This window comes from Balaenoptera ricei, chromosome 6 (assembly GCF_028023285.1).
Source record: "Balaenoptera ricei isolate mBalRic1 chromosome 6, mBalRic1.hap2, whole genome shotgun sequence".
In the NCBI taxonomy this organism is placed as follows: domain Eukaryota; kingdom Metazoa; phylum Chordata; class Mammalia; order Artiodactyla; family Balaenopteridae; genus Balaenoptera; species Balaenoptera ricei.
In genome coordinates this window covers 114711727-114731706 of record NC_082644.1, presented here as the reverse complement: position 1 = coordinate 114731706, position 19980 = coordinate 114711727, and the positions used below count along the sequence as shown (strand labels likewise).

The 19980-nt window shown below is 42.7% G+C and overlaps 1 protein-coding gene and 1 non-coding gene across 3 annotated transcripts in view; one reads left to right on the top strand and one right to left on the bottom strand.

Moving 5' to 3' along the window:
• Window positions 1–19980, bottom strand: part of GARNL3 (GTPase activating Rap/RanGAP domain like 3) — a 154895-nt gene that overhangs the window by 83519 nt on the left and 51396 nt on the right. Inside the window, exons 1-2 of one of the 2 annotated variants that reach the window (XM_059926577.1) lie at window positions 7697–7723; window positions 1112–1186 (exon numbers count right to left, since the gene is read on the bottom strand). Coding sequence is in view for 1 of the 2 variants with exons in the window: in XM_059926576.1 (XP_059782559.1) it covers window positions 1112–1186 (75 nt within the window). In the remaining variant the exon portion in view is untranslated. Of the gene's footprint in view, window positions 1–1111; window positions 1187–7696; window positions 7724–19980 lie in introns of those variants that run through there. The other variant, XM_059926576.1, reaches the window with a different exon arrangement.
• LOC132368331 (U6 spliceosomal RNA) lies at window positions 7520–7626 on the top strand. The gene has a single exon (XR_009504067.1). It is a non-coding gene; the product is annotated as a U6 spliceosomal RNA (small nuclear RNA).

Genomic DNA, 19980 nt, shown 5'->3' with positions numbered 1-19980 from the left:
AGCAATGGTGAGGGTACCACGTCTGGGTGAAGGGCTTTGCGAAGTTAAGGCAAAGGTGAAGATGAGCAACAACTTCCTGAATGCTGTGGCTTTCAAGTTAAATCCATAGCCCATCACCAAGAACGTGATTAAGGAAGTGGTCAGGAGGGCAAGGCTGGCCATACAGCACCACTTATGGGAACAACAACAACCATTATTACTATTACAGTTCTCACTCACTGAACTCTCACTATACACTGGGCAGAGCGCTAATAGCTTTACAAGCTTAGCTCACTGAATCCTCTCGATAATCCCAAGACCGTTTCCTCCTTACAGATGAAGAATCCGGGCTTCAGAAAGGCTGATTACTTGCCTAGGGTCACACAACTAGGAGGTGGGGGAGCTGGAACTTGAACCCAGGCTTGCCTGATGCCAAAGCTGGGGGTGCTGAAGCACTGCAATGGGCTGCCTCTCAGAGAAGCAGCAAAGAAGAAAAAACTGGGGGGCTTAGATAGCACTCAGCAGTTCTGGGGGTAGACTCCAAAGGATGGAGCGGGCAGTGGAAGTTTTAACAAAGAAAGGCCAGCAAGGCGAGTCCCTGTGGCCTATGGCGAGGATGACCAGCAGAGCCCAGGAAGAGGGCTTGGGCCCAAGCAGTGGCAGACAGGAATGGCCTCCTTTCTTGGTGTCTTCTCTGAATAAAGACGACATTTTATAATCACAGTAATTTTTTGCATCTCTCTCCTGGACCCTGACATTGCTCACACGGCAGTTCCAAGCCTACAAGCCTGGCAGAGGGTAAGAGCTAGGGTTCCAGGGGCCATTCACAAAGGGTGCTGTGGCTGTGAATTTGTCTTTGGTCCCATTGCTGGCAGACCACCTTCATGTGTCTACCTGGCTTTATTACAGATCTTTCAAAGGGTACGCATCACTCTATTAATAGCACCTTCCATACAAAGAATGATGGCACTTTCCCTTCCTGTTTGCTTCAAGCAAAACTCTGAAGAGCCCTACTGACCCCTTCCTGGGCTCCATTTAGGCAGGTCTTCTGTGGAAAAGAGGATCACAAGCTGCTCACGGCTGTATCACAGGCACCATGATTGTCTGCTGTTGATGATACAGACTTCCTTACCTCATCTGAAGAGCCGTTTTCCACTCTGAACCTTCCGGCCCTTTGGATGGCTCCATCGGCATCACTAGAAATAAGCTGGGGGACAAAAGAGCACTCAGTTAGGAAGCTGGGTCACCATTTGCAATGCCCCTTCCATCTGTCCGTATCTGCCTATGAGTAAGTCAAATCCAGCGAGAGCTGGAGGGCCCAGCCTAGAGCTAAGAGTCTCTTGGAAGCTCTACCAGCCACGCCCTCGTACAGGTGGGCCCCAGTCTTTAGGAAGCTGAAGAGTGAGGAACACCTAACCCATAAGAGTGGAAAACAAGACCATCAAATCTAAATCTGAACATATTCCAATACTGAAGCTTCGAGGTGATGCTCCCTACAACCTTAACACACGTCACACGCGGACAAGCGTAGCTCACAGACGGCAAAACCGAAAGCCAAGTCTCAAGTTCAGCTGCCTTCACAGGAAAGCCTAAAAAACAATTAATGGCTGGCAGAAACTCAAGCCTCTACTAACATCACAGAAAGCTCTTGTGCTTCATTCAGTTTCAAACAGTTTCCAAAAGGCCAATTAGTCCCTTCCAAGGCTGGCAGACGGTATTTTAGCTCCAGCAATGCGATGCTTGCAAATAGGCAGTCTCCATTCAAGGAGCTCGGTGCTAAAAAGAGATGAGTTAAAAAGAAATCAGTGCTTGGTGCATCAGTCCTAAAATCACTGACTCAAGATTTAACTTACTTTCTCCTAAATCTTCTAGATTTCTCAGTAGCAACTTAGGAACAACTTAGGAAAATGACATGTCTTTTTTTTTTTTTTAATTTTTTATTTATTATTTATTTATTATTTTTATTTTTGGCTGTGTTGGGTCTTCGTTTCTGTGTGAGGGCTTTCTCCAGTTGCGGCGAGTGGGGGCCACTCTTCATCGCGGTGCGCGGGCCTCTCACCATCGCGGCCTCTCTTGTTGCGGAGCACAGGCTCCAGACGCGCAGGCTCAGTAGTTGTGGCTCACGGGCCCAGTTGCTCCGCGGCATGTGGGATCTTCCCAGACCAGGGCTCGAACCCGTGTCCCCTGCATCGGCAGGCGGACTCTCAACCACTGCGCCACCAGGGAAGCCCCGACATGTCTTTTTTTAACCTTTTAAATCTGCCCACAAATTTGCAGCAAAGATCTGCCAACGATTTCCATATCCCAGAAATCCCATTAGAACACACTTGCCCAGAGGGGCACTTCTCAAGTCTTACCCAGTAAAATGATACACAATTTCTTAAGAATGATCATCTCATATTTTTACTCGTCTTTCAGAGATATGAAAGTGTGAAAATAAATGGAAAAATTTCAGGGAAAAACTCTACAACTTTTCCCAAGGAAAATTGTTTGAAAAAGATTGATAAACTTTTCCCGTGATAAATACAAAAATAATAGTATCTAATATTTATTGAGAGCTTCTACGTGCCCTGTACTCCTCTGGCCTTAACATGTATTATCTCATTTAATTCTCATAAAAACAACACAAAGTAGGTATTATCATTATTCTCATTTATGAATGAGGAAACTGAGGCAGAGAAAGGTTAAAATAACTAGGCAAGGTTACATCTAAGTCAGTGGTAGGCCTGGGATGTGAACACAGGCAGTCAGATTCCAGAAGCCTGTTATCCTCATCTGACCAGTACCCTACTTAACCCTCCTCCATGGAATGTCCATGATAAGGTCCTAACTTATATGTATACCTAACCTATATCCTGCAAAATAATTTCTAAAAAAAATTACGAAGAAGATTTTTATGTATATGTTTAGCTTTTATATCATCAGATCATTACACTGTTGATAGACTGAAGATGGGCAATAGAGGCTACGTAGAAAAGAATTTAATTTGCCCAAAGAGAGGTCTGACCTTTGCTCTCAGCTCCTGCGAGGTGATCTCTAAGCCCTGGGAATGTCCTGCATGAGTGTCTGTTTGCTTGGGGACTTTGAGCCACATGGCAGAGTATGGTGGGCGCTTTGGGTCACACGGTATCAGATCTACCTCTGGACACCAAGACTGAGAAGGGTTTCCCTGGTTGGTAATACTCCATGTGTACTGTCACACATTGTTGCCAGGAGCCGCAATCAATTACTAATGTCTGCCATGGGGGTATAAAGAGAGAGGGTGACACACACATCCCTGTATTAGAGGTTGGTAGATATAGTCCTCACTATAGCCAGTCTCATCCAGGACTCAAAGGCTTGGGAGAAGACCTGACCGTCATTCACTGATTCAGTCATTCATTCACATAACAAGTATAAATAGTGGTGGACTATATTCCAGACACTGCTAGGCACAGGCTATGATGCCCTTTTCCTTTGCTGAGATTAGAACAAGAAGCTTATCGCTTATCTTGATTGAAAGGTTCAAGAAGAAGAAAGGAAGGACATGTTTAATGATTTGATGGTTAGAAAGAATTTAGCTCCCTCTGAACTATAATCACAAAATCCATGAAGACCCTGAACTCCTGCCTTAGTCTAACATGTTTAACTCTATCACCGTCACCATCGCCACCACCACCATCTCCATCAGGTCACTGTCATCTCTCCCCTGGGTGACTGCAACCATCTCCTAACTGGCCTGTGCATCCACCCACCATCGCTTCTCTCCAAACCACTCCTCACATCAAAGCGCAGCGGATTTTGGCAACTGCGAATCTGATTGTCCCACGATCCCATCTCTATCCTGGCATCCCCCCCCTTCCCACCAGAGGATGTGCACGCACAGGACCCCCTCACCTGGAAGGGCTTCCTCTCCCCGCTTCCCCTCGTGAACTCCTTATCATTCAATTTCACCACAGCCCCCGTTGCTCAGACACCTTCCTTGACCTCACTGCCTGGGAAAGGCTCCCATTGCAAGTCTCAGAGAGGGCCTCAGGGTTCTGATTGCCATTCCTTTGTGCCGTCACCTGATTCATGCCTGTCTCTCCTCATGCAACCCCTCCACTCCCACTGAGAAGCTCCAGGAAGACTATGGTTTTCTCACCACTGGATCCCCAGAGCTATGCTCATTGCCTGACACAGTATTGATACTCACTAAATATTTATTACACAAGAAATCCATGAACAGATGAATGCCAAATCCCTGTGGAAATGACCAAAGGGATATAAGACTGGGGGTAAGATCTACTCTAGCCCCAGAAACCAAGAAGGTTCATTACTCACCCAAGAAATTTCAAAGGGATTCTACCAGGTCTATGATGAAAGAAAGATCAAGGTGAAGGACAGACCAAATCACTTGAATCACCATTTGCAAGGGAAAGGCAGCCTGAGTAGTAACTTAGTCCAGCTAAAGTCAAACTAACACTGCTGAGCTCATGCTGGCAGGGCCTGTCTGAGGTGAGGGTGGGTGTTTGGGCAGTAGGTGGGAAGGCGACCTACCAGTCACACTGGGGAAGTGACTCTCGCTGACAAGTGGAATGGCAGCCCCAGAGCTCCCCTGCCCCGCACCCCCAACCCCCAGCTGGCTCGGGCAGCTGGTTAAGTAAACCAGAGGGTGTCGTGGAGGCTGGTGCTGATGAGGACTGGTACACCACCTGACGTGAAAGGGGACAGTGCTCCAGTGAACGAGGGGTTGAAAAAAATAACACTCCAGGAAAAAAATATCCTTTTAACACAGCAGAGAAGCTGTTTCTATCAGTAGTTTTCTTTCTATTATTCCTCATAAGCCTTTGATCTGGCCAATTAAAACTATTAAAAATCTATAAACTCTTCCCTTTGTTGGAAGGAGATTTGACTCAGGAATGACACAATGTCTACTAGAACTCATCTAAATGTCCAGTACTGCACAACCAAGAAGCCCTCTCCTCCGACTCTTTCCACGTGGTACAGAGTTCTGGTTGCCGCCAAAATCCATTCTCACCATCTTCCACCGTAATGGAATTGTAGCCGGACACATGGCTAGACCACAGTTCCCTCAAGGTGGCCATTTGACTTCATCTCCCCACTTGCAGGTGGGTCAAAGTCCCAGTGGCATTCAGGGATCCCAGCCCTTTAGAGAGGGGAGGTGCCCCCGCACGTGCTCTTTCCCTCCACTGGTTAAACCTCAATGACCAGAGAGACCTCGAAGTCCATATTGAAGACAGTGGGTTCATCCCAAGCCTGAATGTGTGGGGCACAGCCACCCAACAACTTAAAATGCTTGGCTGGATGTGACAGAGAAATACACTTGTTTTTAACTGCATTTTGATGTTCTAAGCCAACTATATACCCTATAACATACCTTACAAGGAAGAACAAAGAAAAAAATCATGAAACCTATGACAAGTCCATAATTTAAAATGTGGAAACTGACTTGAGGTATATGAGCAAATGTTCTAGGAAATATAATTTACTACAAAAAGCACAAGGAAATTTTAGGCCATCACTAATTGTAATAATTTGGGAGGATACTTGATCTATGAATATGGAACAATCTGTGATCAGCTTTCTGATGTAAAAGCATGGTTTCTGAATTTTGAAATGTAGACCACATTTCACAGTGACCATAGTGAATTCAAAATTAGTTACTGAGAAGAAAATACCCCAAAAGAGTAGATTAGAATATCAGTTTGAGATAAATAGAGGAAAATGATTATCAAAAACACAGAGAACATACCTGAGAGAAAAATACAAGGAATAATGGACTGGGGTGTTGTTAAGATGGTCTTTGGGCAGAGAACCCAAGGCCAACCAAATCATTCCATAGACCAACTACCCTCTGGTAAGGTCCCCTACTAATGAGCTAGACCACAACTAGAGAATGCCTTTATTTACTGCAGACCAGCCCGAAAGGTTTAGAAACAAAGTAGAGAGCAAGGCAATCTGAGATCTCACCCCTCTAAAGCCAGCAGAGAGGAGGGAGTCAGGCAGTCTCCTCACACAGGAGTATACCTGGCCCTTTGTTATTCTTCAGGAGAAATGTCCAAAAAGGACATTCCCACATGTGCTCTGACCTTTGCAAGTGGTCTGCCTACCCAGGAGTTCAGTGACCAGTAAGATATTTTTTAATCTGATCAGTCCAGATCTGCACTCCTAAAGGATGGAGTGAGGGAGAGGGGTAAAATGAGGAAGTGGATAACGGGGAGTCTGGAACACCTCCTAGAGGTCATTGGAGAGAACAGCACAGACATTACAATAAATATCAATGGGCTACACTCCTCTATTAAAGGAAGAAAGACTCGAGGATTGGAAATACAAATGAAATCCAACTAGCTGCAAGAGATAATAAAATAAAACAATACAGTAAATACAATAAGATAATCCTGAAAAAGAAAGGCAAAGTAAAAAATACTCATGGTAAGTTGGGGAGAAAATGGTGAGGGAATAATAAAATCAGATGGCAGAACTTAGGAAAAAAATATCATTAAAAAAGTTATGGGGCTTCCCTGGTGGCACAGTGGTTGAGAATCTGCCTGCCAATGCAGGGGACACGGGTTCGAGCCCTGGTCTGGGAGGATCTCACATGCCACGGAGCAACTGGGCCCGTGAGCCACAATTACTGAGCCTGCGCATCTGCAGCCTGTGCTCCGCAACAAGAGAGGCCGTGATAGTGAGAGGCCCACGCCCCACGATGAAGAGTGGCCCCCGCTTGCCACAACTAGAGAAAGCCCTCGCACAAAAACGAAGACCCAACACAGCCATAAATAAAATAAATAAATTAAAAAAAAAAAAAAGTTATGGTACATGGATAGATAGAGCTACTCACTCCCAAAATATAATAATTATAGACACTCATTATAAAACAAAACTCTTATAAATAGATGGAGTTTCTAAAATTATAATTATAATGGGGGATTTTAATATATTTCTCTCTGATAGGTCAAGGCAAGAAATAGTAAGGAATTACAGAGAAATCAAATAATAAAATTAATAAGCATAATTTAATAGACATATACTGAATTTATCAAGGTACAAACAGAGAATACATACCTTTAAAGAAAATCTATTAAAGTTTTAAAAGCTGATCAAATATTGGATAAAAGCAAGCATGAATAAATTCTGCAAAACAGAAACTATACAGATGATTTTTTTAGTATAGTGCAACTGAATGAGAAGTTAGTGTCAAAAGGATAAAAAATATACATCTGAAAAAACTCTTGGGTCAAGTAGGAAAACTAAAATTGGACACTATCCAGACATCAACGAGAACAGTACCTATCAAAACAGATAATGCAATAGATGCTGTATTTACAGGAAAATTCAGATACTTAAATGATTTCATCATTAAATAAGAAAGAATAAAAACAATGAACTAAAGCATTAACTGCTAGAAGGTACAAAAAGAACAATGAAATACACCCAAGGAAAGCAGGGGGGAGGAATCAATAAAAGATCAGAGCAGAAATTACAGATTTAGAAAGGCAGTAGAATTGATAAACACATCCAAGAGATGGCCAGCAAGTCTGATTCTAAAAAGCAAAGAGTGCTCGCTTCGGCAGCATGTATACTAAAATTAGAACGATTCAGAGAAGATTAGCATGGTCCCTGAGCAAGGATGACATGCAAATTTGTGAAGCATTCCGTATTTTTATAAATTAGGAGTTTGGGATTAACAGATACACACTACTATGTATAAAATAAATAAACAACAAGGACTTACTGTATAGCACAGGGAACTATATTCAATATCTTGTAATAACCTATAATGAAAAAGAATCTGAAAAATTATATATATACCTGTATATACATAAATGTGTATATATACACATATATATAACTGAACCACTTTGCTGTACACCTGAAACTAACACAATAATGTAAATCAACTATATTTCAATAAAATAAAGAAATAAATACAAATCAAAGACAAACACAAATACACAGAGTGATAATAAAGAAAATATAATTGCTAAGAAGAAAAGAGATTTTTTAAAGTGTGAGAGAATACCATGTGAGACTATGCGACTATTACCAAAAACTTCAGTGAAATGGAAATTTTCTAGGAAAATATACATAATGAAGATTCTTTTAAGGAGGGGAAGAAACCTGAATACACCAATAACTGTAGAACTGGAGAGGTTGTCAGAACACCACCCCACAGAGGCAGTCCTGGCTCAGAGGGTCTTCAAGGAGGGGAAGGGCCCCACTTCCACCTGCCAGCCACACCCTCACTCACCGGGAACGCAGGGGAGAGTTTCCCTACAGAAGATACAAATAGCAGAATTCTTTTGAGTTTGTTTTGGTGCAGAAGTTCAGGGAAAGGGAATTAACATATATTTAACGTGAGTAATGCTAAGAAAAAAAGACATGATTTTTACGTTATTTTATTTTGTCTAACGTTTCTAACCTGGTCATACACCAAAGGATCGGTACTGAGGAGGACTGCGCCCAAGAGAGAAAAGGGAAAAAGCAAATCAAATCATCACTTGGTTAGGATCTGCCTGGTCCTGTGAGGGATTCCTTTAGAGTTCCTGCATTGGTCAATACTGGAGCCACTAGCCCCATTTAAATCTAATTTTAAATTAATTGAGATAAAATAAAAAACACTCAGTTCCTCTGTTGCGCTGTCCGTATTTTAAGTGTTCAGTAGCCACAGGTGATGGCTACCCTGGACAGAGCAAATGACAAATTTCCACAGTCACGGAAAGTTCCGCTGGACAGGACTGTGACATGCTGGACCTTGATGCAACTCTGGGTGACCAAGATCAATTCAGTTTCTCAGGCTGAAACACCTTCAGTTAGTTAAATACACTAAAAACGGTGGAAATTCATGTAATTTAATATCTGGAGTAGAGGCTTTCTAATTTCAGCCGAAGTGTAACTGATTCATTTAACACTAAACAGTGTTCAATGTCTTAGATGTTTTATTTCTGGAAAAAAGTAATATCCAAGCAATAATATCCATCTGTATGATTTAACAAATTAATGTAAAAGAAAAAATTAAAAAAGGAAGAATAAAGTGTTATTCATTAACTACTGTAAATAAAAGTATTATTAGTTTAATATTAGAGGCAATTAGATGAGAATATTTCCTAAATTAATACAAATACATAAATTTTCAAAAACAAAAGGCTCTTTCCTCTCTACTGAATTGCTTTGTTTCTTTGGGCTGGTGTCTGTTTCCATACTTTAAGCAGCGCTAGGATCCCTGCGGTCTCTGCTTATCATGCACTGGGTACTTGGCATTCAGGTATATATAAGTCACAGAAACAGTATTTTAACCCAGGGAAAAAATCTTTTAAAATTTGTGTAAATTATAAGTTTAAAAATAATATTTCAGATTTCCATCCCCCGCCCCTATCTCCTCTCTTTAAAATGAGTGGTTACATGTGTGGGTTTTGGCACCCAAATGATCAGGTTCAAATTTCAGTTCCACACTTACTAGCTGTGTGACCTTGGGCAAATCACTTAATTTTTCCTCTCTAAATTCCGTTTTCCTTATCTCTAAAATGAGGACAATGATTGCAGCCGCTTTTAGGCTTGTGGAGAGGATTCAATAATATAAAACATGGAATGAGCCTAGAATAGTTTCTGGACATAGGAAGTGCTCAATCATGTTATAACAATATGTATTTTAATAATAATAGGATAATGATTAATATAAAATGCCCTGATTATTGTTAGTATGATTAAACCATTTCAGTGCTGCATTTACACTCTTGGAAGGTCTGTTTAAACATTTGTCACTCTTCCGATATTATTGAGAACTAATTTCTCAGGGCCTGTACTAACTGCTGGAATTATAAAGACAAATGCAACATGATCCCTACCCTGGAGGAGCACAGAGCCTACTGGGAGAGAGAGACACACACATGTAAACAGATAAATCACACATAACCTGGTTAAATGCCACAGCACAGAAGTAAGGATGGGGCACTGGGGGCGGTCAGAGGTTGGAGGGACAGCTCTGCCTTGGGGAGCTGCAGGTTTCGTCACTATAATGCAATTTATTCTGGAAGATGTACAGGACCTTTGAGAAATGATTTCCAACATAAGTAGATTTTAAAAACTACAAATACTGGTCAAGGAGACCATTTGCATATGCAAATCAGACATGTAGACACACTGACACACATCCATACCCCTGATTTGGAAAGTATGGCTCAGAAGGGAAGAAAGAAAGTTCAAATGTTTCCATCAAAAAAAGGTGGGGAGATAAGGCCTGAACATGGGTGGAATAAGCCATCCCCTGACTGGCAAGTGCTGCTCCTGGGCCCCTGGTTCACTTCTCCTGGTCAGTCTGGTTCACTTCCGCTGTCTGCAGCGAGAGGCAAGGGAGTGGACATGGGGACCAGAGGAGATGTTTTCTTCCTCCCACTCTTCACCTCCATCCTATTCTGCCTGTGCCATGGGGTGGAGAAAAGATTTGGGAGGTTGGGCAGCTGGAGTGCTGAGCACCAGGGCACATGTAAGAGAACCTGAATTGGTTAGAAGATTCCCCAGCTAGGAAGATAATTGTTGGCTAAAGAACAGCCAAGGCCTCAGATCTGGGCTCAGACTTACATCCACATCTCTGGCCACCATCCTCAGCAAACTCAATGTCCATCACAATGATTTATCTGATGTCTTGAGCTCACGTCCTTCAGCTGTCTCAAATCCAATGACCTCACTTAACTTCATGGCTTTGCCATCCACTACTAAGACCCCAAACCTGCTCTCACCCACACTGGTATAGATTTGTCATCACAGTACCTGACTTATAACCCATGCTGGCTCTTTCTGGTACACATTCTAGCTGGGGATCTGTGGTTAATCACATCAACACTGCATTTACTAACACATAGACCTTTGTACTGCTGAGTTCTACTTAAGCCCACCAAGTCAAGTCCCAGTTTTCAATCACCCCCTACCAAGTAAACTCTCATACTTCCCTTCTGTGTTCAAAGAAACATGTTTCCATATGACTAGGCCTACGACAAGCTCGTGCTTCTTGACCATGGCTAGATCTTCACTACCACTCCCCAGTTCTTTTATCTATTCCTTTTTCACTTCCCATTACATCTCCCATCTTGGCCCTGACTTGTCAATCACCAAATCGCCACTCCAGAAACACCTCTTCTTCTAAGCAATGACCTCTCCACCTATTCTATTGAGAAATCTGAGGCAAGTCAGGATGAGTACTGTCATCTAACCCTTCATCTCAAATGCTATCCATCTTGGTTTCTTCATTAAAATAATATCTGACTAGCAGTCCCTGATACTCAAATTCCCAGTAAAATATTTGTGAAGATTCAGCACAAAAGATGACAATTCATGAGTCTGAAGACTGACTGTCCACCCTATGGCCAAAATCTACTTACTGTATGGCCAATGGAGAAGAACTGGGAAACATATTTGGTCACTGACTTTGTTGCCCAAAACAGAGCAAATTTGTGGTCATTACAGAAAGCTCGATGGCAATTTATTTTTCTCTTCACCACCTCCTTTGGGCTAAGAAACACTGGGTCTGTATGAAGAGTAACAATAAAACATTGGGAGTCATCCTTTTACTGCACAGGTACTGCATTTTAAGGTAGCCCCAGCCATTCCAGCACCTCTTTTTCTCTCCAAGAACACATTGGGCAAGATGTGGGGAGGAAGGGAGACAAAGTCCACGTTAGAAAATGCAGGCTTCATAAGCAACATGCCATAGGTAGGGAGACAGACAGGAAGGGTCCTGGTAGCAGAGTACCCTGGGGAACATGGTTTTGTCAATATGCCAAGCTGCTGGGGGCACCAAATTGTGGTTGGGATGGGGGGAGATATAACTTTCTTAATCTCCATCCTGTTCTTTAATCTACACAGATGGTATTTTCTCAAGCTTATGTAAAGAGCTAAGCAAACATTACTCTAATACTCCTCTTCCAACCAGACTGCTACCTGGAGCCCCCTAAGTCCTGGCTATATGTATAAATTCTAGAGCTACTCGTTCAGAGCAGCAAACCTATCTCATTCCAGCAGAGCTTTACAAGATAAATGCCAGCTAGATTCTGGATATTGATCAGGGAGCTTTGCACAACCACTGGCCATCCAGATGTTTGGTTCAGAGAAGCTGCAGTACCCAAAAGGACAATGAGGGCTCAGGCCATTGTACATTCTGTCTGTTGAAAATACAAGGTCTGAATAGCTCTTTGTTTTTGTTTGAAGATTTTGTAAAAAGGAAAAAAAAAATCACCAACATGGGAGTTATGAGAAAAAAAATGCTACATATGATCATGAAAACTAAAAAAGGAAGCTCATCACTTTTTACTATGAAACCAAAATAAAAGTTTAGAAAAGCAGTTGTTGTCCTCAATAAGACAGAAGACAATTTTTGCAACAAGTGTATAAAGCCTGTGGAAGCGGGCAAGATAAAAGAGGACAAAATATGCAAATGTAGGATTAAAATCCTCATTGGAGGAGGAAAGCAAAACGTTTACTGTAGAAAACAGAGACAGTAGTATGTTTATCATTTGAGATGCCTTTCCAAAATGAAAAGGAACAAAACAAAATGAAAATAATGAGAAAGAAAAGACAGCTACAGAGGACAGAAAAAAGATCTTCCTTATTGTTTCAAGGGGAAAAAATGAGCAATAATCAAAGATATATCTGAAGAAAATATTCATCCGTGACATAAGACCTGGGTCCAAGATTTGCAAAGATGCAATATTTTAGGAAAAATTGATGAGAAGAGAAAGACACAGAGAAACTATGGGAAACATTTTTAAAATAAAAGAATAAAGAAGAAGGTTTGAGAAAGATCCAGGCAGGAAAGGTTTCCAAGAAAGAAAATAAACTAAATTGTCTCAGGCTTCTTTCTGAACACTATAGGGCAGAAAGTAACTATACTGGCTTGAATGGTGTTCCCCGCCCCCTGCCGCCACTTTACATCCACCTGGAACCTCAGAATGTGCTCTTATTTGCAAAGAGGGTCTTTGTAGATGTAATTAAAAAAGTTAAGATGAGGTCACTGAATTAGGGTGGGACCTAAGTCCAATGGCTGGTGTCTTTATAAGAGAAAAGAGGGAGATGCAGATACAGAAATGCAGGTCAGGAGGCCACGTGAAGCAGAGATTGGAGTGATGCAGCTACAAGCCAAATGATGTCAGGGATTGCTGGCAACCATGGAAGCTGGAAGAGGCAAGGGAGGATTTCTCCCTCGAACCTTCAGAGGGAGTGTGGCCCTGCCAACATCTTGACTTCAGACTTCTAGCCTCCAGAACTACGAGAGAATAAATTTCTGTTGTTTTAAGCCATTCAGTTTGTGGTAATTTGTTACGGCAGGCCTAGGAAAACAATACAGTAACAGATCAAAATTTGTGAATTTTTTTGAAAAATAAATTTATTTATTTATTTATTTTCAGCTGCGTTGGGTCTTTGTTGCTGCGCACGGGCTTGCTCCAGTTGCGGCGAGTGGGGGCTACTCTTTGTTGCCATGAGCGGGCTTCTCATTGTGGTGGCTTCTCTTGTTGCAGGGCACGGACTCTAGGCACATGGGCTTCAGTAGTTGTGGCACGCGGGCTCAGTAGTTGTGGCTTTCAAGCTCTACAGCACAGGCTCAGTAACTGTGGTGCATGGGCTTAGTTGCTCCACGGCATGTGGGATCTTCCCGGACCAGGGATCAAACCTGTGTCCCCTGAACTGGCAGGCGGATTCGTAACCACTGTGCCACCAGGGAAGTCCCCAACATTTTTACGAGAGAAAGGTGATGACTCAGAAATTTTAAAACCAACCAAGCTGTTCTTATGGAAGGCATAGCTCAAGACGTTCTCAGACACACAATGATTGAGAAAAGATAACCGTCACATACTGCCTAAAAAACTTACTTGGAATTGCAGGATAAGGATGCCTGCAACCATGATATTTACTATGGTTCTGGAGTCCTAGCCAGTGCGTAGCCAATCAGACATACAGAAGAAATAAGAGATTTGGATGGAAGAAGACAAAGTTGTTTGTGGAAGAGTATCTATGTCTTCAAAAAGAGACTACTTTGTTTTTAAGTAAAGAAGTACAAAAAAATATATAAAACCATTTTGTATATAAATTTAATTACTAAAGGGATACACACTAAATCTTTTTTTTTTAATTAATTAATTTATTTATTTATGGCTGTGTTGGGTCTTTGTTTCTGTGCAAGGGCTTTCTCCAGTTGCGGCAAGCGGGGGCCACTCTTCATCGCGGTGCGTGGGCCTCTCACTGTCGCGGCCTCTCTTGTTGCGGAGCACAGGCTCCAGACGCGCAGGCTCAGTAGTTGTGGCTCACGGGCTTAGTTGCTCCGCGGCATGTGGGATCTTCCCAGACCAGGGTTCGAACCCGTGTCCCCTGCATTGGCAGGCAGATTCTTAAGCACTGCGCCACGAGGGAAGCCCCCACACACTAAATCTTAATAGTGATTATCCATAGGTGGTAGGATTACAGACTAATTTAATTTTCCAGTGCTTTTCCACTATATTTCAAATTTTCTATAATGAGCATGTATTCCTTTTATAATCAGAAAAGTATGTTTAAAAGTATATCGGCATGCATGTGCACATACACACAGAGAGACTGGAAAGTAATATAAAAATTTAAGAAAAGAAAAAATTGATCAGACACCAGATTTTTAGCAAAATTGATCTTTTAGCTAATACATAGACATTTGGCAGTGAGCTAGATGCCACTGGGGATACAACAAGAAAGAACCATGAGTTCTGCCTACTGAAAAGGTATAAGAAATGCACACAAATAATTTCAGTGTAAAATATGACAGGTGCCATAGAGAAATGCAAAGAATTGCAGGGTTCTAAAGAGTGAAAGATGATTTTCCCATAGGGGAATCAGGTAAGGCTGCATGGAAAACAGCCCTGGTAGAGGCGTATTTCAAGAAGGCATTTTAGAAGGACGGAGAGGCATAAAAAAGCCCCAGAGGCCTGGGTGACGGTGAGTAAAGGCCTATTTGGCTGGATCATGGGCCAGAGGCGTGAAGCCTCCAAAGATTGGTTGGAGCCATTTGTGGAAAGCTAAAAGCTCTATTCCATAAGCAAAGGAGAGATGTGAAGGCTTTCTGTTGTTGTTTTGTTGTTGTTGTTATTTGTTTGAAAGCATAAGTATGATGCTGACAGAGTGGGACATTTGGGAAAGTACTCTCTGTAGCATTAAGGAAATCATCCCCCAGAATCAGGTTAACTACAGCTGAGGATTCTGACAAACTGGATGTTCTTATCAAAACTTGCTGAATGGAATCTTTGAGAAGTCAGGGAGACCAAGAAAAACTGCCGGAAGCTCAGAGAAGGAGGAAATGACCCAAATGTCACTCCAAAAAGGGAGTTCATAGAAGCAAACACACCTGTCCTTTTCCTATTCCTATCTCCTTAAGAGATCAAATGAGAAACATATAAGGAACTAAAAGTCATTTTCACAATGGAAGCTTGTAAAAAAATGCACACTATTTGGTTTACTCCAGACATGACAAATCAGAGCCTGAATCTTAAACAAATTCCTCAAGTGATTTGTATGTGCAGTAAGGTATGAGGGGCATTGGAGCACAGCCTGTAACAATGGGGAGATCACAGAACTTTTAAATAAATACAACCTACTGTGCATAAGACAGGGGGACAAGCTCTGCAACTTACTAGTTGTGTGACTTTGGACAAGTTAATCTCTTTGAACTTCAGTTACCTCATTTATAAAATGAGGGTAACGAACGTATCTATACCCCATCAGGTAGTTGTGAAATTTATATTAGTACATATACATAATACATATTTCCATGCATACATATATAAGACTGTCTGGCATTGTGAGTGCACATCCATGTGAATAAGAGCAACTTACCCATGATATCTGTTGAGAACATATAACCAACAGAATTTGGTAAGAGGTTGGATGTGGGCTATGGGTGAGCTCCTGGTTTCTGAAATTAGCAACGGAAGGAGAGGTAGAGCCATTTACCCAGTGGTGTGGGTGGGCAAAGAGCAACGACGGTGAGTTCAGTGGTGGGCGTTTTAAGGTTCAATTTCCCATGGCAATGTCCAGTGGACATTTGGGCAGGTGGTCCTATATGCTGTGGACAGACACCTGGGAAGAATATATGGATCTGTGAGTCACCAGCCTAAAGACAGTACCTGAAGCGATGGGGATAGGAAAGATGACGAGGGAGAGCAGACAGAGTGAGAAGAGAACCCTGAGGAGCACCCAAATTCAAGGGCCAGGCAGAAGAGAAGAGCTCCCTAAAAGAAGCTGAGAAGGTGCAGCAGGGAGGTAGAAAGAGAAGTACGAGAGAGCAGAGGCGCATACGCCAAGGGAGGGGAAAGTTTTAACAGGGCGCATGTGCAGAGTGGGCCCGTGAGCTAAAGGCTAAACGCGTCACCTGGATTTGGTAGCAGAAAGGTCTCTGGTGACTTTGGCAATCGCAGGCTCAGTGGGAACAAGAAGGGGAAGCATCCAAAGGCGAATTCTCAAGGGAATTTGTGGAACTATCGCGGGGATCAAAAGGAGAATTTAGAGTGGCTGAAATGTATTCCCAAAGTAATTAAAAAGTCTTCACATCTATTAAGCAAACACAGCCTGAGATTATATTTGAAAAGACTGCAACACAGTGAAAACCGCAAAAGACCAATTAAAAAGCGGAGGCCAAAAAGCATACAATCCTTTTCTTACACATAAAGGAGCCCAAAGTAACTGCTTTAATTAAATATGTAAAATAGTTCAATATAAAAATAAGAATATTCGTTGTGGCAGGAAACTGGGAGCCCTTTTTGGTAAGTCAGTCACGGCAGGCTACACTGGATTTGGGCATGACTTTCCCTAAATTTCACCCAGTGGGGGAAAAAAGGCGAGCAAATTTTAAAACCACAGATATTCTCCTCTCCTACAAAGAGGGTGAAGCTGCTCCAACCCACGGAATGGATGTATACCCCAACAAAATAGGGACTTGCCCCGAGACAGGACAAAGCCGAAGACAAGGGTCTCAGCTTGCGGGTGCTGAGAGAGACCCGAAAGAAGCCTCAAATGCTCTGGGTCCCACACCCCCGGGGAAATCTGTCCCAAGTTGCCTACCAGGGGGCAGCTAATAAGTTAAAAGCATTAGACTTGGTTCTGAGGGTCTAACAAAGAGCTATGACTGTTCAGAGCCCACATGGTGAAAGGTTGGCAAAAAAATAAGATTCCTTTTCAAGGTAACAGCACTAAAAGAAGTAAAAGGGTGTTTTTCAAATTCTTGGGTCTGTGTTCATGGCTGTCAAGTACTACATTTTTGATGGTAGGCCTGCCTGAATTCAGAAGTAAACACAGGTCCTTAAAAATACCTTTCAGAAAACTGAAAATATTTTGTATTCATAAGAGCAGTATAAAGGTATACAACATTATATATATATATATATATATATATATATATATTTTGGCTATGGTAAATATTGCTGGAGTGCAGGATCGCCAGCCCATGACTCCTTTTTTTTTTTTTTTAATTTATTTATTCAGTTTTGGCTGTGTTGGGTCTTCGTTTCTGTGCAAGGGCTTTCTCTAGTTGTGGCAAGCGGGGGCCACTCTTCATCGCGGAGCGCGGGCCTCTCACTATCGTGGCCTCTCTTGTTGCGGAGCACAGGCTCCAGACGCGCAGGCTCAGTAGCTGTGGCTCACGGGCCTAGTTGCTCTGTGGCATGTGGGATCTTCCCAGACCAGGGCTCGAACCCGTGTCCCCTGCATTAGCAGGCAGATTCTCAACCACTGCGCCACCAGGGAAGCCCTACATATATTTTTAAAATAAATTTATTTATTTATTTATGGCTGCATTGGGTCTTTGTTGCTGTACGCAGGTTTTCTCTAGTTGCGGCGAGCAGGGGCTACTCTTCGTCACGGTGTGCGGGCTTGTCATTGTGGTGGCTTCTCTTGTTGCAGAGCATGGGCTCTAGACACGCGGGCTTTGGTAGTTGTGGCATGCAGGGCCAGTAGTTGTGGCGCACAGGCTTAGTTGCTCCACGGCACGTGGGATTTTCCCGGACGAGGGCTCGAACCCATGTACCCTGCATTGGCAGGCGGATTCTTAACCACTGCACCACTAGGGAAGTCCCAACGTTATATATTTTTGATCAAGCTTAAAATTTACTTTTGCTACAACTGACGATACATACCGCTGAGCCTGGTCTGTCTTACTAAAAGTTGAGCTGGGCACGTGAGAGGACCTGGTGTAGGGCAGAGGTCACTTTGGCACAAGTAAGTTGTGAGAGGCAACGGATATTATCAAGCAGACACTAAGAAAGACTGGGTGTTTGAGACACACTTGAGAATTTTACCTCCAGAGTATACAAGAGACCACAATCAAGGTAGAAAACTAGGTTTGTTGTGAAGAATTAACCAATAAACAATATGTTAACAGTTTGTAGCTCTGGGTCACAAAATATAAACTGTTGTACACTGATCAAAATTTGAAAGTATTTTTATAGTCCATCAGAGTACTATATCCCACCAGCTGAAGACCACTGGAGTCACAGAACAAAGACCCCAGGGTTCCAGCAGCAGGTGTAGGAGCCAGAGGTTATGAGCTGAGCTGAGGGCGCTGCGGCAGCAGAGAGAGTCACCCGGAGGAGGACGTGGGGCCGCACAGGAACGGGAGACTTGTGTGGCCACGAGGAACCCAACGTGAGCTGCCCAGGCCCGCCGCTACCCAGGAGGGAGTGGAGCGTCTGCAGTTCTAGTTTTGAAACTAGAGAGCATGCTGGTGCCAAATATCATTGAAATGGCTGTTTCCAGGGTTGATTTTGCCTGGAAAAGTTGGAGGACTTGTCTGGTATTCTGATTACAGTGTGTGTTTAGCTAGTTGATTTGGAAGACTTTTGGACCCCAATTATCCAGACCATTAACACAGGGCTCAGTGCTCAAGGTGGTCACCAAACGGCTGGGCAGGTGATGCTAATTCTCCCCAGGTGTTGTTGATCCTAGGAAAATAGTTCATGAAAGCACTAATCAAAAAGTAGGGTAGGGAGGAGACAAGGGTCAAAACCATTCTATAAACTAAGCTACCATCAATGGGGGACAGAGGATATGTTGTTAAGGGCTAGAAGCTGAATACAGATTTTTTTTTTTTAAATTTATGCTCTACCTTATTTTTTAGAAGAGATTTAAAGCAGCTTACTGAAATGTATCTCACTCAAAGGAGAAAATTAGCTACAGAACAAATTCAGAACAAGGGAAAATTAGGTGTGGGTAAATAACCTGAAAACAAGAGAATAAGTTTAGGCTGCATCTTATAAAGTCCTTTAAGGCTGTTAGAAGCAAGCCATAAATAGGGTCCTGAGCTTCCTAGAGGCCAATGCAAAGAGGAAAAAACCCAGTCAGCCATTTAGAGGATTCCTACTGCCTATAAGGTTAACAACAAAGCTGCTTTTTGGTCCCGGTGAAACTTTTCTCATAAGCCCTCTTAAAGGAGACACTGTGTGACAGACTGAGAAAAATCCTCAAGACCTTCCTGCAAGAGACGCACCATCCAGATCCATATGGCTCTTTCCTGCTCTGTCCATCAGTGCAAGTTAAAGGCGTAACACCAAGGCGCAGATCAAGAAAAGCAAGACTAAGAGGGGCCAAGAAAGGCAGGCCAAGTGTTTGCAGCTACCTTATGGTTGGGCCTAATCCAGAAATTAAATTTAAACCATTTATGGCATGGACATCTCTTAGGTAATTCTTTATGAACATTCTTCTTAAAATCAAGCTTTTGTTAAGATTTGGACCTAACAGAGTTCGAAATTATATATTTGAGCTAAAACCTCAAGCAGAGCTACTCTATGCTGTTGATTAAGGGCAGAGATGTTTGCTCTAACAATCAATCCAATTGCCTTAGGAAACAGCCTATAAGTGGCAGGGCTATGAGAGCACAGGCTCGTAGACTGAGAGATTAAGCACAGGGGCTCTTGGAGTCAGACAGACCTGGGCTTAAGTGTCACCTCTACACTCACTAGCCGTGGGATCTCTCTGAGATCATCTGATAAACAGGAATCCATTCAATGTCCACAAATG